This window comes from Musa acuminata, chromosome BXJ1-10, assembly GCF_036884655.1.
Source record: "Musa acuminata AAA Group cultivar baxijiao chromosome BXJ1-10, Cavendish_Baxijiao_AAA, whole genome shotgun sequence".
In the NCBI taxonomy this organism is placed as follows: domain Eukaryota; kingdom Viridiplantae; phylum Streptophyta; class Magnoliopsida; order Zingiberales; family Musaceae; genus Musa; species Musa acuminata.
Window position 1 is genome coordinate 33,515,725 of NC_088336.1, and position 27,016 is coordinate 33,542,740.

Below are 27,016 nucleotides of genomic sequence, written 5' to 3' on the forward strand. Positions count from 1 at the left end.
GATCGAGGAAAACTGTTCCTTTTGTTTATGATAAGAAGGTTTCATAGATGCATGCTTCTTTTATGACTTGATAAGGTATTTATTATTCATTCAACAGAGATTTGCCATACATTAATTAGCAGACACGATCTGATCCGACATCCAAGTTTTATCAATGGACTTATGTTTGATACTTACCAATCAAATCCAAGCACAGACATTACTATAATGCTCATACAGGAAAACCTCGGCAAAGAATGATTGCAGAGATGGCTTAAGAATAAATAGCACTCACCATCTTCCAGATTTGAGCCACTGCAGTGATTGGATACTGCATATGACCTAAGAACTAAGAACAACTAAGTAGTAGATTCCAGTGATTTCTACCCACAAATGTTTGTTAGATGGTACCTTAACAAGATTGCAGGCACCAACATACCACCAACCAAGGGATGGGTACCTTAACAAGAGATTGACATCTCAACTAAGAAGTATATGTAAGCTTAACAAAGATGATGATTAAAAAGGATAAGTCAATACCAAATTATTTCTTGATTTGGTGGGTGATGGCAGACTTGAGTACATCTAATAGTAAGAGGGATCGATCTGATTGCAAAAATTAGTTCTCCATGTCGGTCGGATCATACAAATCACGCCCGCATCTATCGCATACTTGCTTGGATGTTGGTGTCTCTGCTTTCGGTTTTTGCTTCTGCATCTCGGGTAAATCTAGCCCCAAAACATCACCGAAAGCCTTCGTTGCTTCGTTGAGCTCTTCCATGCTGGATAGGAAATAAATGCAGATATCAGAAATAGACAAACAAAAGTTCAATTTTAAGTCCCTGAAATATTTAAAAGTTAACCCTTGAGATACTGCTCATAATCGGGTTCACCAACATGAAGAGAACTTAAAAACATTTGGCATAATCTACCATTCACAATCTAGAAAGATCATCCATGATTGCTTACTAAGCAGACAAAAGAGCTCCTTCGGAATGAAGGAAGCAGAGGGTGGATGAGTGGAACAAGAGGTGCAAATTGAATAAGACATATAAGTATACATTGCAACGATTAGCTAGTGTAAAAGAAAAGGTGTCATTATCGATTAAATCCAAATAATGTTAGAAGTAAATCCACACATTGCACCACAATGATGTCATCTTTTCTTAATTCAAATATCTAAGTAAAACTTGCTAGCAATTGAACCTGCCATATAAGAGCCTAACAGTGTTCATCAATAATATAATACATCAAATATTGCCACAGCTGTATGCAGCTGCCATTACTATCAGCAAACAAAAAAGACTTTGTCAAAACCTAAGAAATGCAACTATTAATTAGCTTCTTCTACAAAACTAACCAAGATCAACGTAGAGGAGACAAGTGGAGAAGTCCATGTAGATCTTAAAGTGCCTGATAGTGATCTAAAAGATAAAAAGGGAAACACATGTGGGAGGTCACAAAGCCCAGAACTACTATAATGACCGGTGACATATTCGTAACTCCTATCCCCCTATATGTTAGCTCTCATATTCAACAATTAAATATAAATGTGGATGATCTGACTGTACAACTAAAGACAGATAGTTGATATAGTCATATAAGTGATGATAACTCGTTCAATTCGAGGTTCACTTAAATACATCAAAAGTATTTTAAGTGTTCAACCTTATCAGCATATGATCCAGTGTTTAAATCGCATGCATTCACTTGAATACTACAAAAGAATTACAATGATCAGCTATGTCTAATTAAGGTTGGAGCATGAGGATTTCTGTTACATGATCACTGGTGCCCATCTTTTGCAATGTTAAAGAAAAGGAAAAATGATATCATCATTAAAATCTTACCTTATGGTTAGTGGTGGAGCTAATCGAATAATGGTATCATGGGTTGGTTTTGCAAGAATGCCCCTCTCCTTCAATTTAATACATAAATCATATGCAGAAACAGGAAATAGAGCTTTGTTGTTCAGGTCTACAGCATTGAGCAATCCTCTTCCTCGAACCTCTTTTATTATGTGTGGGAATCGCTGCTGAATCTTCATTAATTGGTCTCTGAGTTCCTGTCCCAATTTAGCAGCCCTGTGGAAAAATAAAGTCAGATTTACATTGTCATATTTTCACTTGGAAGTTTCAGATAAGTCTATCGGACATAATACAACAAGCTGAAAATGAAACAAATCAGTATGTCCAAGTTTTCCATATGTAAGACTTTGTTAATCTACAGAATTAACAGCAAAGCCCAAAGGATGCAACTGTAAAATCAATTACCTACCCAGAAAAATCTTAGATAAGTCTATCGGACATAATACAACAAGCCAAAAATGAAACAAATCAGTATGCCAAAGTTTTCCATATGTAACACTTTGTTAATCTACAGAATTAACAGCAAGCCCAAACTGAAGCGAATCAGTATGACCGAGTTTTTCATATGTAAAATTTTGTTAATCTACAGAACTAACAAAACGAAAAGGGCAGTAGTTTAATCGAGAAGTGGCGAGCGACAAGCTTGAGTTACTACAACTAAGGATTTAAGAATCCTAATTTTACAAAAGTCTCGTACCACTATATGAACAAAGGATGCTGCAAACTATAAACACTCAAAATGTAAAATCAATTATCTCTGAGAAATAAGATATAAAGGCTGGTCCCCTCAGTAAAAGCACTCAACACTCTAGCAGAAGACGTAATATTTGAAATTAGTTGCAGGTACTTCCAAAGCAAAGCAGTTGTTCAAGTATAATCATATGCACTAGGATTCATCTATGAGGTTCATTGAGCCTTTTTTCGATATCTTTGTAACTCAAAAGTGTAAAGCCCAGATGTAGAATATTTGTCAAGAAGGAAAAAAGACTAGCACGATTATTGAAAGAAATGTTTTACTTATTTGAAAAGGAGGCATGGTTTTATTAATCAGATAATTTTCGTCAATAGATAACATTGAATCTACATGTTTACAAGTCAGCAAAGCAAATGAAAAAGATATTCATGCTCATCATATGCAGTTATGCTTAATAGTCAATATAGTAAACATAATCCAAAGCCAGTCAAACAAAGTACAAACCACAAAAGAATCATTACAAGCAATTAAGCTCAAACTTATGTGTTTTTATTGTTTTAATACATCATCATATCTCATTGAAGAATCTTAAAACTCTAGGTTTTCTCTCAAGCAGTATAACTGCTCTAATGATAATCTGATCATGCTATATGTTCCTATAGCTGTATTTTAATACATCATCCTATCTATATGTTCCTTGGAAAGGAATCCCTGCCTAAGTTGCCTTTCCTTCCACAGCTGACTCGGTCAAGGAAAGGAGAGGTTGGCCAGATCTCATTCCCGTTCCCTCCGACTCCTACTTCACTTGGGAAGGTATCTCCAGTCAAAGTATAATAGGTGGAGGACAAAAATGAAATTTATAAAGAATATAAAATCTTGAGTAAGCACAAGCAGTACCTTTCAGTAAGTCCTTCATCTCTGATAACATCTAATGCAGCAACTGCCACTGCACTTGCCAAAGGATTTCCTCCAAAGGTACTGCCAATAATCATGCAAAACAAAACAAGGTCGGGTAAAAATGATATGAGATTATATACCTCTTGGCTGCTTAATGTGATGAAAAGCATGATTCTTTTAAGGTGGGTTTGGTCCTGAGCGCTTCCAATTCCTAATGTTTGGCTGGGGGACGGGATTGTGCTGTTCTCATTCATGGGAAATTTCAAATCTCTCTTTTGGTAGGATTACAATTCTACCCAGTGGATTGGAATTTCAATTTTCATTCCCAAAGAACTAACAAAGGAGTTCTAAAAATGACATAATATCTTTGTTTATATACTAACATTACATTACATGATAAACGTTTATATCTAAATATGATTTACCTCTGCTTCAGAAATATTAGCGCATTAAGTTAATATGTCATAATTTTATAAGATTCTCATTATCATTAAACAATTTTATAATATTTTTACAAGTTATTTAAAATCAGAATATCATAAATATAAAATTACATATCATTATTGTACCCATCTCAAATTTCGATCATGATCTTGCGTTAACGAACCTAGTATGTCAAGGAATTTGGCTCTCCCTTTATTACCCTAATGTTAGTGGATTCTGATTATGATTCTGATGTGAATGAGGATCATGTAATGAAGCACTAACCTTCCATGCTCTCCTGGCTTGATACATGACATGATTTCCTTGTCAGCAAGTACTGCACTGACAGGTATGACCCCAGCTCCTAAGGCTTTTCCTAATATCTGGTACACATGAAAACCAATATCAAAAGCAGTCGAAATACTATGAGCAGTCGAAATACTATGAACACAAATTAGGCCTTACCACAACATCAGGCCGTACATTTTCCCATTCGCACGCCAGCATTTTCCCAGTGCGAGCTATGCCAGTTTGTATTTCATCAGCAATCATCAGAATGTTGTGCCTAGAACATAGATCTCTGACTGATTTTAAATAACCATCTGGCGGTATTATGACCTAGATGAGGAGCCCAAAATAACAAAACATTATGAGGTGCAAAAAGATTAACCGAACAAAACAGTATGCACGACATGACAACAAAAGCCATTAAAAATGAAAGAAACAATAGTTATAATGCTTGTCAAATATTAAAAAAGACATTCTGGAGGAGGCATATATATTTGGACAGTGTTCATGAATAAAACAGGTATAAAGCTCAACAAGACCACAATCCAGATTTCTCGAACAACATTCCAATTTTAAGCTTGATCCAGGTCAAAAAATGTCCGGTCATTTATGAAGTATTTGGACAGTGTTTCACGTAAAGGTTGATATAGCATGAAGCAAATTTACTGCTCGTTCCAAAAGCTGAAATAAAAAAAATTCTTCGATGCACCAACATAACCCAGCAAACAAAGTGCAACTTTTGAAGTTCAAAATAACATGGTTCCCAAAATACTGTAAAAGAATTTACATTTCATAGCAAAACGGTAAGCTAATAAATTATTAGTGCATCGAATAGTTATAAACATGAAGGAGACATAGAAAACATATATATTAAATTGATAATAGATCATTTATATTAAATTATTTCCAGACTTAGAAAACATAATGGTTCGAGATCGAAACAAGTTAATTGATAATCGATCATTTATATTAAATTATTTCAAAATTTTTAAGAAGTAACACCACATCTACTTCCAAGTATTACCAGTTAGCAAGTGTTTCTCATTAAATTATGGCAGTAAAATTATCAATAGGAATAAAAAGAGCAACATGCTCTTAAGCATACATACTCCTGCCTCTCCTTGAATAGGCTCAAACAAAAACGCACATATTCGTTCTCCATGATCTGAAACATAGATAGTGTTAGCAAATTAATATATCTGAAACTCAACACAAATGGAAATGCTTCTTGCCACTACAGACCTCTGAAGATTTGCTCTAGTGCATCAACATCACCAAAATCAACTTTGAGATGGCCTGGAACTAAGGGGCCAAAACCACGAGTTGCATCATTGTCACAACTCATAGATATTACTCCCAAGGTCCGACCATGGAAACAGCCACAACAAGACACAATGAGAGCCTGCAAGTTACCAAATTCTTAGAATGGTTATTCAACCCAAGTATTAATTTATAACCAGAGATTCACAATTTCAAGCTAGAGTAACTCCAAGAAATGACTAAAGATCTTCTCTGAAAATTCCTAAGAACATTTTCCATGTTATAATCATACCAACAGAAGCAACAAATGTTTTGAGAAAAAGGTCGTAACAGGTGGTACCTCATGGCTCATGATCATGTACATGAAATGCCATACAAATTTCATTCAAGTATCCATTGATAAAAGCAATCATAGGTAGTAACAGGTGGTTCATGACCCCGTACACGAAATAACATACAAATTTCGTTTATCCATTGATAAAAATAATCATAAAGGTAATTATGTTCAAGATTATATCTGTCTCTCGCTGGTATCCTCTCCCAGTTACTGTAGAAGCCGATGTAGGCCAGGACTATATCATACACAAAGCTAATGGCAAGATTTCTGCATCAAGAAATCATTATGGCATTTTATGGATCTCAATTACGGCAAAAGATCCATGTAACCAACCCAAGATAATTGAGACTTACGGCCTTGTTATTGTTATTGTCTATTTACAAACATGTTATACCTAAGGATTTCCATATCATTTTCAGGTCCGAGAAGTGGAGGCGTAGGTAAAGGAGAAGGAGGCAGCAGAAGAGAGAAGAGTGGAAAAGAACAACTGCATATTTTTATAGAGAAAAAAAAAGATCCAATTCCAGTACCAAAGCAGTGTAGCTCAGTTACCTTACTGCCTACTGGGCCCAGTACAGTGAGCTTACTGGGTGATAAGCACCATTTTCCGACTGGACCAGGCAAAATTGTCTGGTTCACAAACCGATCGACCATTATATCAGTAATTACCAGGCCATACCGATTGACACCACTGAAACTTTTAACCTCGATTTCAATAACTCCTATTAATCACTAATCACCAAGATTCAGAGAGGAAAGAGAAAGCTTTACAAGGGATAGTTTTCACTTTTTAGAGTAGGCAAAATCTACAATTCTAAATGTGCAGTAGTTGCTTAAAATGTCCAGATTTTAATTTATCCCATAGAAGATTGTCATGCAAAAAACTTTTCTGAATGTAGACAATACCTAGAGCTTCAGAACACTGGCTAGGAGCTATATCCTTTGCATATAGTGAGCCATCAAACTCAAATATCAAGATACATACATGTACAAAAGATTTTCATTGCTTCGGATCATCAATCTCTACTCAGATCACATTATTATAAACATCTTGTAAATGTCCACTCCATCACTTAAAGCTTCTCTCAATGAAATTAGGTATAGTACAGTTGACGTGGTCACTGAAATTTTTTAGTGCTGGGATATATAATAACACAAAATGTCATGTGCTGCTCATCCATCTAGAAGTTCATTACTGCATTATCTATGTTCATGCATGAAGAAAATAATTTACAGCTAAAATTCCAAAAAAAAGGTGTGGAGTTTTTTCCACCTCATCTTTTGGTATCTTCTTCTTCTCATAGCCCCATTTTCGTGCCAACTTCAATGCTGTTTCCACACCCTCAGCACCAGTATTCATCGGCAACGTCATATCATATCCAAACATCTGTGTAAGATGCTCCGCAAAAGTTGGAAATTTATCATTATAGAAGGCTCTAGAGCTCAGAGTAAGCCTTTCTGCCTGTTCAATTAGAGCTTTCACAACTTTTGGATGGCAATGCCCCTGATGAAGAAAGTTAGAGAAGTCCATGTTAAAATTCAAAAGTACAAACAACTTAAGCTGAACCAAGAACCACCCAAATTGATTTCTCTGATACTTCCATGCTGGATCAAATTTCAGGTCATTAATCAACATGACAAAAAAAAAAAAAAAGGAGCAGTTTCAATCAAGAAATTTATGTTGAGTTAAATGAACAGGAAGAACAGTTTGCGGACACAGGGCAGATCACTAAGTCATGAATTCCATTAGAAACTAGTAGTCTTTACAAACATCACAGACCTGATTAACAGCAGAATAAGCAGATAAGAAATCAATATACTTGTTGCCTTCTGGGTCCCACACACAAGTTCCTTTTGCTTGAGAAAACACCATAGGAATGGGATGGTAGCTGCATATACATCAAAGACTCACTTGTGTTAACAGAAAAATTTGTTGATCTGCCAAATCTATCAGCAAAGGAAACATCATAAACATCGTAAGCATCAAAAGTACGATCAAAGCAGAGAGGTGCAGGGATTTGCTTTTTACAGATTCGACCAACCAAAGAAACAAAGGCCGAACAGATCAAGAGGAACAACTACCAAGTTGGGTTCTTGGTAAACCAAAGTACTTCATCAACCGATCCTGGACTGATTCAAGTACTAAACATAATAACTGACACTCATGTAGCTTTCAAACAAATTTCTCACATATGGAATATAGCATCTAACTTAGATCTTGATCTATCTTGCAGGAGGCAAAATCCATTGGGTGCATCTTCCAATCGCTGATTGCGGGACCAAAAAACTTGATCAAAGACGCCTAATGCGGCAACCACTTGCTTCGTATAGCAATCCTAGGCGCCCGATACCCACAAAGCAAAACAATGACAACGGAGAGGCGATTCATGAAGACAGGAGGGGGAATCGCATGGGACGAATGGTTCAAAGCGGCTTACTTGTGCGCACTGCACTGCTCCTCCAACCTCATGAGCTCCTCGGATGAGGAGGGAGGGGATTTCTGGGGCACGGCACACATGTTTCTTGCGGCCACCATCCGCTTCGCCACCCACTGCAGTTGCCTCCTTGATGCAGCCATACTTCTCATCGTCTTCTCCGCTTCTTCTTCAAAGATCGAAGGAGATTTAGGGGCGAATGAAGTGATGCCCTTCCGTCGTCCTTATCCACGCCTCCGGCGGCGACGATGCACCGCGCGGCTTAAGTTACGAATCAAGGTCCGACGGCGGGAGGGTGAGTCTGCGGCGTCCGGAGCTCGAGCCTCGAACCGGGCGCGGAGTCGTGGTAGGAAGTAGTTCGGCCGGAGCGATGCGGTGGCTGTCTCTGCGACAAGACTCGCGATTTGGACTGGTCCGCGGAGAAGCACCGCCGCACACGCCACCAACGGAAGCGCGAATCGCTATGCTCGGCTTTCGGCGCAGGATTGGGTAGCAAGTGGCAGATAATTGCACGCGATTTAAAGCTGCATCGAAGGACGAGAAAGGCGTGATGGGAAGCGGCAACACAGTATTCGTAATACGCGTTTTTTTTTTTTTTTTCTCTTCGCCCTTTTCCGTCTCTCCGGTAAGTGTAATACACGTAATCCACCATATAATAAATAATACGAGAAGGCCACACGTTATGAAGAGAAATATAATACAATATAATATAAAATATTATAAATGTTTATTTATTTTTACATTTTCCTGATTTATTTAGCTATAAGTAACTATTATAAGTGATGATTAAGTAGACGTTATTCCCTGTGACATACGTGAAGGATGTTCACCAATCTTCCATCCGACATCAAAAGTTCTTTTGACAAGTTGGGGTTCTCACGAATCTGAGGCTGATGATAAAGAACTTCATTGGTAACTTAACTTTATGATATTATTGATCTACCAACTAAAAATATTTATGACTGTATAACTAACTAAACTCCACATATATCGATCACCATTTGGATGTAATAATAAAAATACAAGGGAATGTTCACTTGAAGTCAAATCTCCATAGGATAAGCTGAGAACAGCAGAAGTCAATGACAATTATCTTTATACCCACAATATTATAAAGAAATGAGCTTTTGGTTAATTAAGCGACCATAATTTGAGTAACCAAGCTTTTTTTTACATACTATTTAAACTCTTAGAGATGCATGCGCATGTTTTGGAGAGATGCAGAATATAATCGATGACAAGATATTGAATATATGATTTGGAAATACCTCTCCGATGGTATTTGGATATCATCTTCCTATACAGTATACTTCGACAAGCTGTTCCTTTCCGTATATAACTCCACATAAATTAGGCTTTGCTTTGAAGTCAGTTGTTTACACATTATAAATGAGGACTAGATCTAGCAGGAAAAAAAAAAATCCTATACTTGAAAGAAAATAATGTACCTGTCCAGGACTCATTTCAAGACTCGATTATCCTGATAAGAAACTAAGATGTCTCATCTGAGTTAATTATATGGGATAGAATGATCCAATGTTTTCCCATCTCCTTCAACATCATCCTTTATACTCGATAAACCAATATCTGATTCTAATTGGCAGTATTTAACTCCATCGTCATGGTCTAATTCTTCGTATTCATTTTCCAAACTATCATGTCCACCTTGATCATTTCGCATCTCAACTTCACATGGTTGATTTTTCTCAGGAAATTCAACTAGGGTGATTTCTGGGCGATCAAGACTGAGTGACTGCTCACCGCGTGAAGTCGATGCACTGCCGCTTTTGGCCTGAACCAAGTCAGTCACTCTAACCTGTTTTAGCAAGTAGTTTGGTTACAATGTGTTATCACATGAAATAATACAGTTTAGGATATAATAACAGAGGTGTAGCAGTAATCCAATCACCTGCAGTGGCTTCATAACATCAGACTCACGGTCGTCACTTCTATTTAGCTCTTCTTGAGCTTGTAGCTCCATAGAATCTCTCATGAGTTGTCTCAAGAAAGTCACATCATCAGACATGACACCTAGCCCTCTCAGCAGCTTCGAGCCAAGTTGTAAACTTGTCTGCATTAAGCGGAGTGTCATCAGGAAAATGTAAGAAGATGCTGAATACAAAGCTTGGTGTTAGATGATGCATGCAAGAAGATCTTTAAAACATTTCCAAGAACAAAGTATTAATACTTCTTTAATCTACCTCAGCATTTTCAAGAATAGCATCTGTAGCACCGGCTTTCTTTAGATCTAACAAATGAGCAACATCCTGAGCCCTGGCATAGATAGGAACCTGTAAGAAGACATTTAATTAGCAAGTACTGAATTGCCAATTATAAAGAAAAGTATTGATGTTACTGCAATATAGCCATGTACGCGTACTTTTGAAGTGCAAAGATACAAAACATAAACAAATGAATAGGATAGGAAACACTTTGTTAAATACTTTTATGGTTTTTCTCTAAGCATAATTCTCACACCAACTATTACATATTTGCAGAATGAATGAAATAAAATAGAAACAATGAACATAGACATGCTTAAGTGAAATAAATTTTACCGCAGGAAAAGCAAGTCTTATTCTTTGTACTGCATCAATGGTCCTACTTTTTCCTGTGTACATGACCATGACAGCTTTTGGAGAAGATATACCAGCAGATTGCAGAACTGCTGGGCGTGACCCATCTCCATACAGTATGGGAAAACCCAGTTTCCTTGCTGCCTGGTTGGAACAATAAGAGCATCCATCTTCAACAATTAGAATATAGAAGATTAAGATCCACATCTATCGGCAATAGCCAACTAGACAATCTCGGTTAGTGAAAATATCATTTTGTACCTTGACCACACCTAGGTTGAGATCAAATACAACATATGGTAACCCCAGGTTGTCATCTTCGGATGCCAATGGAGTTGATAAAAAATTAGCAAGAACCTGCATTATTGGAAGCTAAGAACATGAGTAAAATGTACATTCTGATTGAACTATAAGTCTATAACTATGGCAATCAGTTGGCAGCGGTAATACCTGGCCCATTTGCCCAAACCCTACAATAACCACTGGTTCAGTTGCATCAAAGCTTATCATGTCAGCACCTTTCTGTAAAGCAAAGACTTAATAATTCCCAAGGAGTGAACTAGCAATGAATAAAAGGCCGATCTATCACCCATGACTTAAAGAACTAAAATAGTCTACAGAAATACCTCTTTTACTTGAAGCTTCTCATCAAGGATTTCAGCAGCTTTTCTTCCAATTTCATTAAGCCAAGGTGTCAATGCCATTGACAACACAACGACGATAATGAGAAGCTTGTTTAGCTCAAGTGGTAGAACGCCAAGCCTGATTGAAAAGGAAAGTCCGCAAGAGTGCATTAACAATTTTTTTTATCAACTAAAACTTTTTCTTAGACAGCTTATTAATAACTGACCTGTTTGCTAAAGAAAATACCACAAAACCAAACTCTCCTCCTTGTGAAAGAAGCAATCCTATTCTTACACTTTCTTGTAAGGTTAGTCCAACACGAGGGCCTATTGTAGTAATAATCATTGTCTTGATAACAATTAAACCTGCCAAGAGGGAAAGCACATTTGGCCACTCTCGGAATAGGAGCTGCATAGCAGAAAAAGTTAAAGAACGCTGGATGAAGCTCATAGGATTTCATATGGTAGTTGTAATTGGAACAATACTAGAGCAACTTGAAAGTGCATGCACTTGAAGTACTGAGATACAAACTTCAGACTTATGAAAAAAAACTGTTCACTGACTTGCTTCCATGACTTCCAACAAAAATACAATATTCAATAATTTTTTTACCAAGATATAATAAAATTATGCTAAGCTTCATTCCAATTTTGACTTTTATGTATTAATTGTTGAGCACATAAAGGCAAATGTGAAACTACAGACTCCAGTTTCCAAGTCAAAATAATGTCACTGAAGAAGGTATCAAGGAGATATCTCCAAATAGATGGCAACAAAGACTTGAGGTTTGAAGTCAATAAATGCAATAAACTTCAGGTTTACTAAAAGTTGAACAATTGACTTGATTTAATAATTTTAAGTGAACAGATATTATTAGATAATCCCATAGTGCCTAAATTTAACAAATGTTATGCTCCCATACAAATTCGGAAAGAAGAAGCACATTGTCAGCATATATAAATTAAACGACTACAAATACTGCCGTGATCAACAAGAAAGAATGAATGATGGGATTGTTTGTCTTCTGTCTGTTTAATAGGAACTGATTCTGTAATCTATACTAACAAAAAAGATTCCATCAGGCCATGACAGAATTATCAATCAGCAAAAATGAATTGCTGAATTGTTTTTTTTTTGCCCGTTTAATAGGAACTAATTCTGTAATCTACATTAAAAAAAAAGATTCCATTAGGCCTAGGGTTCCAGACCATTGTTTTGTGGTGTCGCCTTTCAGTCAAAAACAAAGGTTTTAATAATAACTTTTCAGGCTTTTTGTGTCTGGTTCCATTTGATAGTCTGGACCACTAAAATGAACTATGTAATCTGTATAATGATGGGCCTCTACCTGATGATGGACAATGCCAGACATCATGAGGAATCCAACATACAGTTCCGTTCATGACTAAATGATTGTCTCTATTTCGTATCAAAGTGAACCTTGATCATTGAGTGAACACTCTTATGAATTAATAAAATCCGCCATATGACTATATTATCAATCATAAATCACAGAAAGCACATTAAAATTCAGACTTGGTCTCTTTAGCTTTTACGTAAAGTAACAGCGTAATTCCTCAATCTATCAATCATTAGTTTTACAGCATTCTACTCACCTGTTACTATACAAAGAACCTCTATTCCAAACCAAGAACCAGTTGAAATCACTGAAAATATTTCCTCATTGACTCAAACTTTCTAGTGATGATGGGAACATTGACTTTGCATCAATATATTTTGCTGACTATTTAGAAGAGTTTGTTTTTCATCACAAGAATGTGGACATTTTAAAACACAGAACAAGTTCCATTATCTTTATATCATAATATAAACAAAAGCTAGTGAAAAAGAATCACAATAATCATTGACAAATAGAGTTCAAGGTAGACTCAGCGACTTGGATTTAAGAATGTCCATGCTGGATCGTGCTGACCTTATGACAATATTATGTCAGCGCTATAATAGGCTAAGGATATGCCAACATTGTGCTGCCCTATAAAAGGGGCCATATCAGGTGGCAAAGAGCACCATGCTGGTTGACATATCACCAACTTATGAGCCCATGCAGTAAATATGATTTCTCAACATTGCACAACACAAGAATATATTCCTGAAATAAAGTTGAAGTTGCTTAAAGCTAGTGATGATACATAAATTAGTTAAAAGACCTGAAACCAAGTACATTCTGATTCTGCAATAAGTGGGCATATAATCCTCGACATAAATATGATAGTACCTGCATGTCGATTGATGTCCCTGTGGCAACAAAGAATAGTCCAAGCAGTAAACCTCTGAAAGGCCTTATGTCAGCTTCAATTTGTGTCCGAAAATTTGTCTCTGCTAGAAGTGCTCCTGCCAGAAATGCTCCTAACTAGAAGTGACATTTGAAATTAAGTACACTGAGCAGAGTAACAAGCTCAGCAACCTAAAAAAGAATTACATATCCTACCGTGTCGCTGAAGCCCAACATTTGAGTAAGAAGTGAAGTCCCTGACACTGTGAGCAGGCACAGAGCAACAAAAGCTTCTGAGCTCCTTGACTCAGCAACAACCTGTGCTAACACAATAGTTTTTACCTTTTACAGGTATTGTGCCAATTTTAATGGATTCAGAATGCGTTGCTGAAAGAATTTCATACTGACTTCAAATATTCGCCTAAGAAAGTATTTTCCTCCAAGGGAAAGGAGACCAAGTCCACCTAAAGCTTTCAGACTTTCAGCTGCTAGCATTGGCCAAATACTTTCCTTTGCAAGATTCTGAAATTAAAGGACAGCAAAAGTATTATATCATACAGTTTATAATTGTTTCTTTACTTCAATGAAAGTTTATAATGGCAAGAGTATATTTAGCATGACATTCGATTAAAGAGAATGGTATGATGTCAACTGATATAAAATTAAACAATTTGTTGAATCTTAGAGGAACTTTCTAATGTTAAAGTGCCCAAAACTGCATAGAAGATTAAAAAAACGTAAAGTAATCTAAGAGTAAAATTAAGATAAAGGATCTAGATCTTAGTCAAAATGTATGGCCAAGTGATGCCATAGTGTAATCAGTTTAAAATTTAGCGTCCATCACGGAAGCAAACAGAAAGGTAGAGGAAGAAAGAGCTGAAACGTCTTGGTGGTAGGGTACATAAATTGGAGCAATTCTTGTGGGCAAAAGTGAATTAGCAAAATAGGGGACATCACACATACTTTATGTTAGACTATGGCAACCAAACCTAAGAATGAAACATGAGCATATATGTGAATCTATAAGACAATTTATTGACAACAAAGATGAAACAATAATTTGGAACTAGTATATACAGAAACCAAGGGGATGTACTCAAATATGCAATAAATTCCAGATGAATGAAGACCTAAAACTTGACCAGGTTGTGAAAAAGGCCAAACTTGTACTGATAAAAAAAGGTCAAATTTAATTATACCTATTGTGAAAGGGAATTGACAACCCCGATCACAAATAGTCATCACAGAGCTTAACTTCTATATTGTGCCTTAGATCCACATCTTTTATGAGAACAAATAGCTTTGGCATGAATTTTATGTTACACTGTAGTTCTCTCAGATTAACCCAAAATATATATATATTCAGTTTCCAAAATAATTTGACAAGTCACAGGCAGTAGGTACCCACTTTTTCTCCAAATGGGAGCTGAAGACGGGTTGGGACACTAGTGAAGAAGCAATAACATGAGACTATGGATCAGGACCCATATATCAAGCTAGAACATCTGTTTACAAATAAAATATGTCATTAGGTTGGTAAAAGCCACTAAACAACTCCAATCCATGCCTAGGACCAGGAACAGTAAATTTATCAACATTTTATTTAACTTGATAATCATGAAATAATTCACTGCATTGTGTTGCTTTTCATCAATATATGTTAAAATTAAAAGAAATTAAGATAGTTTTATGGTAAATTCCTTTTCTCATTTTAATCTTATGTTATATGAAAAAGCATCAACTAAATAGTTGTTAAAAGCAAATCCGAATCCTATCAGAAGAGGTACTTAATATACTTCACATTGTCTTTCGCTGAGCAGGAAGAATGTAGAAAATAAAACTTCATTAAAATATATGCATCACTAGGATGCATCTCTTTCATCAAAAACTTGTTGCAAATTAAATCAAATCTTTTTATTACCTGACTCTCAAGCACTGGAAGAATCACCAGTAAAGGAACAACTGCTATGTCCTGAAAAAATCAAACAAAAGCATGCATTCACCAAAACACTAAAACAAGTAACCTAAAACCTTCACATGGAAAACTTTCCATCTAAGAAAATATATTTCATAAAACAGAAAATGCAACAGCTAGAAGAATAGGAACCTGCAGAAGAAGAACGCCTAAAGTTGCAGAACCAAAACGTGTAGGGAGCTCGCCTTTCTCTGCAAGAAGCTTTACAGGAAAATTCATAGGTTAAATAGCAAAAATATCTTAATGATGCTCAAGCATAGGAATCTTGCTATTGTAGAATAATGATCTAAGTTCACATAAAAGAGAAGATAATAAAATCTCATATATTAATTTCTTTATTCATCCACTTATATTCCTTCTGGTTTATGCTCATGGTGAGAACTGAGGAAACTAATAAGCTTTGAACAATTGCTTTCCTTAAGTCATCACAGAGCTCTTTAAGATAGTTTTAGTAGTTTGAGGTGCAATCACCATGTTTTCAAATAAGAATTCAAAGATATTCTTGTAATATATATTATTCTAATTCCTATTAATTTGTTGTTCTGTTAATGCCATCACCTTCAATTGATTTTTGTCTTGGTAGCACTAATCTGTAATCTCCTGCCAAGGCAATTATGTATATCGATTCCTTTCCAGGTCATATTTAGTCTACTACAAATATTATTTAAATTGACATCCACATTATTATCCTTCTCGTGTCCTGAGAAAATTCATAGTCAGTCTCAGAATGTGTTGAGTGGCAAACCTAGCACTGGAGGTAAACATGGAAATACTTCTTTATAAGGTAAAAATACAACCGGTAGGCTACTGCCTGGTCAACCGGTAAAAATATGAAGTGGTTATATGCACACCTGTAGTACAAAAGCAGAAGATGATAATGAAAGGGCAGCTCCAATCACAATGGCTTCATCAATGCTTCGAATATTGACCTGCATTGCAGCAAGCAAACCAGGTATCTTAACATCACAGAAACAAAAGCAATATTAATGCTAATAATTTATGATTTACTGAATTAATTTACATGTAATAGAAAACTGTTTGTTCCTAAAACAATTGGTGGAAGCCTCATGCACTAGGCCACCCTTTTTGTTATAAAAAAATAAATTGTTTAGGTTATAGTTTAATGCCACAGAAATAATCTGAAATGTGAAAGATGTCTCACCAAAGATCGCAACCAAGATTTCAAAATCTCAACAAGAACAACCAATACAGACCGGTATTTACTGGTTCAAACAAGTATCCATGCTAAAACATATTGATGTGTGTCATTAGCAGATCCATCAAAATTAGATATATTAAAAGATGATTGAAGATTTTGTGACATTAGAAGATCCATCAAAATTAAAATTATTATATTCCCATTATTTACACCATCTAGAGATGTAGCTTAACCAACTTCCTATGGACTCTTTCTTTATGTGGCATCTTTTGACAAGACTGATTATTGGCTGCAACACTGAAAAAGAAGGTAGGTGAACACCCAAAATACCTTTTTCTATTTTTTATACCATGATTTTCTATGGATAATTTTTTCTGTGCAGAATATCATTATCAATTTGTAGAGATTTGATTTTTCACTTCAAACCGTTCTTAAAGAAGATGTCACATTGTTTGCATCAAGTCTTTCAATTAAGATTTGCACCTTACATATAGAACCCATTTGATGGCAAGCTTAGATCATGTTGATGACAATATTAAAAGGCAAATCCAAAAGAAGTTTGAAAAACACTAAACTCATGTGAAATGTCTTTTTAGCAATTGACCACTACAAGCAGTTTGAGGACATGTTGGTTGCTTCCATTTATAGCTGAACCCAAACATGTTCAGTACATTCATCTGTACATGACTAGCAATATTTCTATGACAAAATTGGTTGTATTGTATAATTATGAAGCCCAGTTACGAACTCGAGAAGTCATGGATATGCTGATACAAGAATTCTTTAGAAAATGATCAGGAAAACAAAACTATGACCACAAAAAAATTAATGATAAATATGTGGCATTTGTACATATATGACAAGTTTGAAAATTAATAAAAAAATATTTTTGCAACCTAATGCTAAATCTTGATAAATAAGCTGCTTCTCCAATAAAATGCTCTAAGTAAATAAAAAGAATTGAAAATTCTAACAGCATCAGAAAAGACTAGTGTTATCAGAAGTAATTGCCATTTTGCAGTGTTCCATGTGATGGCAATACCACAAGAGAGGATCATTCAATTTATCCATTTCCACCAACAAGAGTTCATGGTTTATTGGTTAGATGTCTGAATAAAGATCCAAGGAGTAACACTGAAGAATCTAGGGTCTGAGCTTATGTTATCTCAGAGGGGAAGAAATATCTGTAGCATCTGACATGCAATTGAGGAGGGTTTACTGAGTATCAGTGACAATATATATCCAGTATTAACATGGCATGCTTTGAGGTGCCCATATTAGAAAAATGCTTACAGTATCCAGCTCTTACAATGCAACAAAAAAATTTGCAAAAAACTATATTAATCTATAAAATGACATTCTGGCAATAAGTTCAATTCACAAACATAAAATCAAAAATAACAAAGTAAAATTTCCATTATCACTTTATTAGATGATCAAGGAGGAACCCTCACCAGATCAGGTCGTGAGTTGAAAAGAAACTGCAAAATCTTTGTTCCAACAGCCCCATTAGGAGGAAGCTCAAATGCTGTAAAGGCAAGAGTTGACAACACAACCTTCAAGGCATAGGATGTGAAGCAGGGTGAGCACCATTACATGTCAACCATTAAGCCTTATAAGTTATAACGAAACCAAAATTGATTTCCAAGAACGATCACAAGGCACAAGTAAAAAACACAAATATCATGGATCTAACACATGAAAGATGTTTTAGGACTATAAAAGTCAAATCATAAGGATATAAACTGGGCATTTAAGTTTAAGCTCTATTTCCATCAACATGGTTTAAAAATGCACTTTATTTCAATACAAGTTTTAATGTCACAGAACTGCAGGTTTTTTGTAATGCTTCAGGCTGCATGATGTTCCAAACAAATATGGCATTCTTCATAACAAAGTCAATAGGAGCAAAAGGAAAGGGAAAATTGATGTTTAGAACATGCAGGAGGAGTTAAAGTAACAACATGGGTGACATAGGATGAAGACATCAATGATGAAGTTTTTATATTAGTATAAAAAATAATATAACCTGCAGTTGAATTTTGGCAAAAGATATTTGATGCTACAAGTGCCTAACACTTGCATATTCAAGTGAAATAAAAGCGACAAAAGATTAGTTGGGTCACCACTCCTTTCAAAAGACTAAGCTAGTAGCAAAAAGCTCAACAATATAAATATTAGCATTCAATCGTCCCCATCACAAGTAAGTGAACTGAAAGATTATAGAACTTGACACAATGGGATATTTGGTGCCAGGCCTTGCACAAAGGTCCACATGCAGGTAAAGTACTGGATGAAATTAGTTGACTCACGATACCATGATAAAGTCATAAAACAATTAGTTGACTCACCACTTTTCGTAAAAGCTTAGGCTAGTGGGAAACACAAATAAGTTTTAGTAAGAAGCACCCATGAACTCAACAAGCATGCACATAAATTTTACATATATGATGAAAGAAATAAAAATGAATAATTAAGAAGAGAAATAATAGTTTCAATAAATGGTACAATAAAGACAAATGTAAAAAAATCAATGACTAGTTTAGCATCTTTTGCAGTCATCAACATTTCCAAGTAAATTCACTCCTCGCTGTCCTATATACTTGAGCATATTGCATGGTGCCTTGAGCAATGATATCCAAGATACAAATAGAAAACATTTAAACCACAGTAGTAATAAAGAGTTCAAAAGAATGTTAAGATAAAACCTGTGTCAAACCCAGTCCAAACGCAAATTTTGCAAGAGCTTTTAGACGTGCCAATGAAAGCTCTAGTCCCATCTCAAATAGCTGTAGATAATAGAATCACATGGAAAGTAACATAAGTCATAAAGAAGACTAGCATAAATTTTTACAAGAAATTTAGTGTTGACTAGAGCTTGTCAACAAATTTATGGATGTCAGTGGATGAGCAGGCATATCATATCGTAAATTCATATCCCTAAAATCTTAAGCTTTTCAGGTGGACGAGTGGCAGTGTGGCATATAATAAAAGTTTGGCATATTCTGTAACATTATAATCAGGATGCTCATTATAGAACCCAAAAATAATTGAAAGCCTTTGTCAAGTTTCATTAACATACAACATTTGCATTTACATAGAAGTATTCATGACCTATTTTGTTTGTTTATGTCATGATATTATAATGAGCAATGGATTCAGTTGGCACTCTTGGTTCTTTAATGTCATTGCATAGCTTGGTCAATTTCTTCTTATGTTGGGAATTGAATACCTAATACCAAATTTACATACTATGTTTGATAAGGTACTTGAAGAAAGAAAAAAAAGACTACCTAAAACGTATCTTTTGGGAGCAACTTCAATTGGATTTGATGTTAGCACAACCAATGGGCCAGGTTAGGTAGGAACCTTTCCAGGATAGTTTTGAGTTAGCAATAGGAAATCTCATTACACCCCACTCTCAGATTAATTAAGAGTTGAGTTGACATAAAACCAACCTGAGCACAGTATAAGTCTAGTCCAAACCAAACCAAAGCTAACCCAATTTGGTTTTCTACAATTTCTGTAAGTACCATGATCATTACGAGTTTTACTCATAAAATTTATAGTACTAGCATCATTTATTTCAGTTATGATCAACACCACTAATCTGATTTAGCTTGAGAGTCCAACCAAAACAATTTTGAACTAATAACGCCAGAATTGAAACTGAAACAAACTTTCATTTTAAATATACCCAGCTCATAAGTTCCAGCCTATTCAGATCAAAATGAAGCCCAAACATGCCTGGAGGCCAGCTCCATACCATTTATCAGCCGATAAAGCTTTACCTACAGGACATGCAATTTGCTTGGACCAAGGTTGAAAAAAGTTGCCCAAGTCAGCTTGGGTTGGGTTTAAGCGGGTATTTACAAGTGCTAGGTTGGGTAGGGTTCACAATCAGACAGATCAAACCAACCTACATCTCAATCCTGTCCTTTTAAAACTATTTAATATGCTGTCTTGTCAATAATGTAAAACACATCTTTCATTTTTGCTATTTAAATGAACTATTGAATGTGGAGAGTAAAAAGAGGTAAATATAGGCAGGAAGAGCGACAAGAGAAATTTTACAGATCACTAGACGATACATAATCTTCAGACAAGTGCAAGTTAATTATAAGTTTGTGAAACAAACATATAGCAACAAACTTAATTTGCCAGAAAATCTATGCAATTTTTCAATCAAATAAATGACACCTTATTAGTTATTACATTTACACGTTCCGGAAGTAGGTTCAAGCACAACATAAATAAAAGCCCACACATTGCCAGATTATTTCTGCTCACTGTAAACAAAATCTTTTTATGGACAATTCAAACTACTATATTGCAACAGAGTCAATGTTACTGAAGATGACATGATTTGAAGATATCAATGACATTATTTATGAGATTAACTACTTCATTATAAATTCAGAAGGGAAACTTATAAATCACATAGCTCAAAGATAAGCATATGATGATCACCGCTAGAGGATGAGATGAAATTTCACTTGCACTAATCGAAAGAGTCTTAAGCGAATCAGGATCAAGCACAAAATTAAGAAAAAATTTAAAAATTAAAAGCAAGCATTTGGTTGTAGATAGATCAGAAATAGCATAAAAGACATGTAAATGAAACAAGAAGAAAAGCATACCAGGAAGAGAATCCCCCATTCTGATAGAAGTTTAACATCTGTGAGGTTTCTAATAAGACCAAACTGATTGAGTACTACGCCAGCACAAAAGAAACCAAGTATCTGCTCAAAATCACGTAAACAATATCTAAAAGTCTGAAGATAAGAAAGTCCATCTTAAATATTTAATTTCATCTTATCAGAAAAAGATATTGCACAATGAAGTTTAGAAGGCATGTAGGCATTGTTGTAAGTTGTAATAACTAATAACTATTGAAAATTCACTAGAAAGTCAACATGAGCATATCATAGAGCCTCTATAATTAGCATGATCAATTCAAAACAACCATGAGATTACAATAAAAGGAAACAAACACAACTGCCATAAATTAGTTTTTTCCTTTTAATTCTTATCAACAAATTATAACAAGTACTACATCATCTAACAAAAATGGTACAGAGAAATTAAAAATAAACAGATATATATATATATATATATCAGTGATTTAAAAAGTGCTAGACGCCAAAAGGCGCTAAGGTGAAAAAACGCCCGAGGCGCTAGGCGCTCGCTCGAGCGAAACGATGCGCTAAAATATATAAATATATAAATTAATTAATTAATATAATTATTTAAATAAAAATATGATATTAAATTAAAAAATCTTACAGAATCAGAATATCACATTAACAAAAAATCTCAAAATTTAAAACAATAACAATAATTTCAAATAAATAAAAATTAGCAGTATTAAAATCAAAATAATATATTATTAATCTAATAAATAAAAAAAATATTGTTACTAGTATTCTGTTAATATACTGTTAACAGTATACTATCGAGTCGATGTGAGTAGAGGGAGTAAGAGTAAGAGTGGCAACAATGACAGCGGGAGCGGGAGCGACGATAGTGGCAAGCAGCGACAGCAGCGGTAGTGGTTGCGGAGCGATAGCGGTAGCAGCGAGCAGCAGCAACGGTATAAGAGTAAGACTGAGGCTGCTGACTGAGAGAAGCAGCAATGGTAGTAGGAGCGGGAGCGGGAGAGGCGATAGTGACAACGGCAGCAACGGCAGCAACGACAAGCAGCAACAGTGGCAGCGGCAGCGGAGAGCAACGACAACGAAGACAGGCAACGATAGCGGAGAGAGGCAGCGGCAGTAGAGAGAAAATGTCAGCGACAGAATCGCGAGCAGGGTTAGGGTTGGGGAAGTTGCGAGAGGGATGTTGGGAGGCTGATATCGGTGCTTTAGTTGGTTCAATCGAAACAACTGAAGCACCGGAGACCGAACCAAACGTAAAACACTAGTTCGATCACCTGGTTTAACCCAGGCGCTCGCCCAAAGCGCCCGGCGCCTCAGCTCGGGCAAGCGCCTAGGCTGCGCCTCTTTGAAGCGAGGCGCCTGGACATGAAGCAAGGCGCTCTGGCCTCGCACTGCCTGAGCGCCTAAGCGAGTGCCCGAGCATCTACTGAAATCACTGATATATATCAAAAGATACAGCAAAAGAAAAAACAAACCAACCTAGGTAAATATTTGTGTCTGTAAAAGCATCAGTTATGGAGAAAGAAACTATATGCATCAGTTAATAAGAAAAAACAATATGGAATTATTGTGGAGCTCTAGATCCAGGTGCACATGCAAAATTAATTAGGATACATTAAGACATTTAGAGTACATCAATTTGGCTGTTAGATTTAAAGGAAATCTGAGTCAATGTACAAAGGAAGCCATACAAATCACCTAATCTGGTTTGAAAATGTTTTTTTCTTTAAAGAATAAGACAGCTAAAATTAACTGTTTGGCAGCTGTTGAAAGTGTTCGGATGGTGAAAAAAAAAAGATTTCAGGCTGAATATATTAAATTTATCTTATTCATTTTGTTAATATATTAAATATAAATTTAAAATTGTGTTTTATACAAATGGAAACAAATCCAGGTGCTAATGGCATATAAATGCTCCTGAAAACTAGCAGATAAAGTGACCTGATGAGGTAACCATCAATTTCTTTTCAAAATATGAAGAATCATAAGAAATAAAATAATATATATACGATAGAGAACCAAAATATATATGTTTAAACAGATATGTGATCCAAGAACACTCACCGGACTAGCTTTTATCATCCTGAATGCAGGCACAACCAGAACAGTGACAGCCAAGAATGTGAGAGTATCGAAACCTAAATCATTGATAACATCAATAGCACTAGCAACATCAAGTTGAGCTTTTATCTGAAATCTCCGCCTACATGTTTTTCTTCCGTTATAATTATAAGAGCCTCTCAGGCTAATACTCTTTTGTGTTGATGACAAGGAGTAGCCCCATGTCGTATTCCTTTGTGCAAACTCAAGATGGCAACTTTTGCGGAGAAGTGCAGAAGACTGAACAGGCAATCGTTGGTTACAGGAATAGAATATGTTCAGATGTATGTTGTGACTGGAGCAAGCTTTTACAGAATTTGACAGACATCCAAGAAAACTTCCCTGCAGAAATTAGATGCAAGTGGCATGAAGGTAGTGTACTTGAGCATAAATTTTGGTGCATACTTATAAGTTTAAAAGCAAACTTAAGATTTACCACCACTAATTGAAGACAAAAAAATACTTCCTGATAAGATACACTAGGAATAATGACCTAAATCCTCTAGCACAACCCCGTTTGCTGGGAATTTATGATGAATACAGTGAGAAAAGGATCTTCCTTACACTACATTCCAAATGTTAGATCTGGAAGGAAACAATTATCTGTATCATCTTCAGAACTTACTACAGTGAGGTTAGCTTCAAAACCAACAGGTCTTAAACATAGGTGGGATTTTTAGTAAAAGAATTACTGCCTACAAAGCCTCTTACATGGATGAGTTATTTGCATTCCAGGGTGTAGTATCTTACACTGAGAAATCTTGAAGGTCAGAAAAAGAAGAATATTCCAGGGTGTAGTATCATGGTAGAATGGATGCTGCTCAAAGATATTAGGAGCTTCTACGATTTAAAAATTTTGACAAGTTCAACACTGTGGTGGAGTAATCATCCCAGAATTTTCAGGTAATCTATATGCATGTAGTTCAGGTTATCTCTTTATCTTTTTCTTCCATTTAATAGTCTTGATGAAAAACATGAGTCTTCATTGCCTATCTTTGCCTAAAAGGGATTTTGCTGAAATAATATTATGTGATAATCATGTAAAAGCAATATAAAGTGGTCAGTGGTCACAAGGTGCTCACTAGTGACTCTCTAGCTTATTGGCCTGCACCCTGCCTGCTTACGGATCGTCTTCGTTAAAGGCTTTCTTACTCAGGACTAGTATCTTCTCTACTACCAATTAAGCTAATATACTCAACTTGCCCAGAGTTTGGCCTTCTTTTAGGAACTCATACCCACTAGGCTGATGCAAGATTGGAGCATGGTATGGAATGTGTAAGCCTGTACCCATGGCATGATAGTACTTAATTAAGTCCATCGGTACAATACCTTGCTTTCACTTGCAACTCTTTTCTCACTCACATGTCACCACAGTGTACGAGATCTTCAGGTGCTCTTAATGGAAGATCTGATCAAGAAGGAAAGAAGGCCAGTCCCACCCATTCATAAAGAGAAATGAAAGAAACAGAATGATTCTTTGACCTTTCTTCTTCTTCTCAGAACACGAGAAAGGCCCTTGGTCCTAGCATAACAGGAAATAAATCAGGTACCACGGAAAGCTTATTGGCAGCTGCCGACTTGCCGAATGGTAAGAGATGCAGATCAACTTCAATTGGCTCGGCCGGACCAAAGGAATAAGTAACCTCATCTGGACAGTTTGGCTCCTTTAGAGCGGGGGGAATCTTTGTTATTGACTATCCTGATCCTTCTTGAAAACTGCTTTTAAAGTAGTTTCCTTCCACTGGCGGATACCACTCACATGCCTCATTCAAGGAAACTGACAATGAGGCTGAAAGGGTTGTCCCTGGGACTCCCTCCCACTAGCTCTCTTAGAATAAGGATTGACTTTATAAACTAGAGTAACATCCAAGGTACATACTAGAGAAACTTAAATTTTCGAAATCTGAACCAAGCAAACCATTTTGCTTTAATTAGTCACAACTAGAATTTTTTTAACTATTAGTAATCTACAATGTTGTCCTCTACAGGTTTTTTTGTTTTTTAAGAATAATCCATAGTCATGCACATAAAATTGACATGACTATATCACAGATCCTTGTGTTCCCAATACCATTAATCTCGTATTGGTTAGAGCTGAGCAAAAAACTATGATACTAATTATTGATAGAGCATTTTTAACATATGAACCCGGTTGCTATGGAGATCATTCCACATGAGGGTGCAGTAATTATTGTTCAAGAAGGGAACTAATACAAAAACTGGACATCGTCGGAAGTCTATGCCACTAGATTACGAGCCAACACCAATATACTTATCTAAACTTTTTGTCTTCTTTGCAATGTGGGAGTAACTACTCTTAGAAACCCTAACAACCATCTTTATGTTAAGAGTCTCCAAGCCACGTCACATAATTGTTCTCCCTCCACAAGGCATGTATTATGTTCAATTAATTAACATTATAATGTCAAAAGTTCATTATATAGACACTTCTATAAAGAACGTCTCTAGTTAACCCACTTTAGTCATCTGGAAACATCAACTACTCAACCAGAAACCAACATAACTTGGCTTAACCATATTAAAGAAGAAAACCCACGCCATTACATTTCAAAAGCTTAAATTCATAGGTTATGGGCCACTTAATAAAAGCAGCTGGTATTTTTCATCTCTACACCACAAGAAACTGACATACTAATTATGTAATTAGGGACCAAATACAATTCATGTATCCAACAAGTCAAATGGAAGAATCGGAGGCAACTATCTGAAGACAAATTGAAATCGTAAGGTCAATAAAGAAAAGAAAAGGTAAAGAGGACTTGACATCATAATGATTAACCTTGAGGCAGAGGCAATCGGCCATTGCTTCCGACTGTTCCGGATTCTGAACGAGAAGGCAGGGAGGAAACTATCCAATCTTGATATCCCCCGAGGAGAACCAAACGAAGGAACAGCAAGAGATCGTCGAGCCCCGCGGCTCCAAATTCTCATGATTAGGATGAGCACAGGAACGACATCCGACGCAGCCCCGGTGGTCAGTCGAGTGATCTGGCGATGGGGAAAGAAGAGGACAAGAAGAGGGGGAGAGGCGAGCGAAGAGCCGCGCGGGCGTGGATTGGTCGAGTGAAGGGGAATTTTCCGCCACACTACGCACGCGTCGAGATCGGGTTCGTGGCTGAGGGGCTGTTGTTGGCCCGACGGATATTCCCTCCTGGTGGGTTGCCCGCTTATCCACTCGAAATCAACCCACGAGCGCATGGGCGATACGTTTTGTGCGCTCCGCAGCCTCTGCATTTCTCTACTTCTTTAATTTGCTCCGATATTTATGATTCGAAATTGTTCAAAATGTAATCAACGGTCGAGATTTAACCTGGGCAAGCTTGGCACGTTGTGGTTTTGTACACACACCAAAAGCCTCGGATCCATCTCCAACTCATGCAATTGGCCCTTTCAGAATGTCACATTGAAAGAAAACGTAGGTAAAACAATATAACATAAAAGGAGCAGTGAGTGGTTGTAGCCTTAAATCAACAAATAATTTAAAATTTAATA

The 27,016-nt window shown here is 36.2% G+C and overlaps 2 protein-coding genes across 3 annotated transcripts; both read right to left on the bottom strand.

Moving 5' to 3' along the window:
* Window positions 1-329: 329 nt before the first annotated feature.
* On the bottom strand, window positions 330-8,682 carry LOC103969487 (ornithine aminotransferase, mitochondrial). 2 transcript variants are annotated; one of them, XR_010480147.1, is made up of 11 exons: window positions 8,185-8,681; window positions 7,527-7,635; window positions 7,020-7,250; window positions 5,392-5,551; window positions 5,259-5,314; window positions 4,327-4,479; window positions 4,147-4,244; window positions 3,439-3,519; window positions 1,830-2,063; window positions 520-761; window positions 330-439 (listed from the first exon to the last, which is right to left on the bottom strand). XR_010480147.1 is itself a non-coding variant. In XM_009383026.3 (10 exons), exons 1-10 carry the CDS (start codon window positions 8,331-8,333, stop codon window positions 599-601), a joined length of 1,434 nt encoding a protein of 477 aa, XP_009381301.2. In that variant the 5' UTR covers window positions 8,334-8,682; the 3' UTR covers window positions 330-598. The 2 variants fall into 2 exon arrangements, 1 of the variants encoding a protein (XP_009381301.2); XM_009383026.3 differs by having other exon boundaries at window positions 330-761; window positions 8,185-8,682.
* A 727-nt stretch (window positions 8,683-9,409) lies between these two features.
* LOC135594620 (K(+) efflux antiporter 3, chloroplastic-like) lies at window positions 9,410-26,742 on the bottom strand. The gene is made up of 19 exons (XM_065084952.1): window positions 26,304-26,742; window positions 23,468-23,845; window positions 21,386-21,487; window positions 19,454-19,534; window positions 18,200-18,301; window positions 16,438-16,515; window positions 15,719-15,787; window positions 15,533-15,583; window positions 14,020-14,133; window positions 13,828-13,929; window positions 13,615-13,749; window positions 11,608-11,789; window positions 11,384-11,519; window positions 11,208-11,279; window positions 11,019-11,114; window positions 10,740-10,901; window positions 10,383-10,472; window positions 10,091-10,252; window positions 9,410-9,997 (listed from the first exon to the last, which is right to left on the bottom strand). Exons 1-19 carry the CDS (start codon window positions 26,325-26,327, stop codon window positions 9,692-9,694), a joined length of 2,442 nt encoding a protein of 813 aa, XP_064941024.1. The 5' UTR covers window positions 26,328-26,742; the 3' UTR covers window positions 9,410-9,691.
* Window positions 26,743-27,016: the final 274 nt, after the last annotated feature.

Excerpts from the sequence above, each read along its gene's own strand:
- LOC103969487 (XM_009383026.3), bottom strand. The coding sequence starts at position 8,333 with ATGAGAAGTATGGCTGCATCAAGGAGGCAACTGCAGTGGGTGGCGAAG. Across the intron at positions 7,251-7,526 it reads CTTATTCTGCTGTTAATCAG|GGGCATTGCCATCCAAAAGT; the intron begins GTCTGTGATGTT and ends TTTCTTCATCAG. Across the intron at positions 4,480-5,258 it reads CTATTCAAGGAGAGGCAGGA|GTCATAATACCGCCAGATGG; the intron begins GTATGTATGCTT and ends CTCCTCATCTAG.
- LOC135594620 (XM_065084952.1), bottom strand. The coding sequence starts at position 26,327 with ATGGCCGATTGCCTCTGCCTCAAG. Across the intron at positions 21,488-23,467 it reads GGATGATAAAAGCTAGTCCG|ATACTTGGTTTCTTTTGTGC; the intron begins GTGAGTGTTCTT and ends GATTTTGAGCAG. Across the intron at positions 15,788-16,437 it reads CTTCTGCTTTTGTACTACAG|CTTCTTGCAGAGAAAGGCGA; the intron begins GTGTGCATATAA and ends TTTCCTGTAAAG.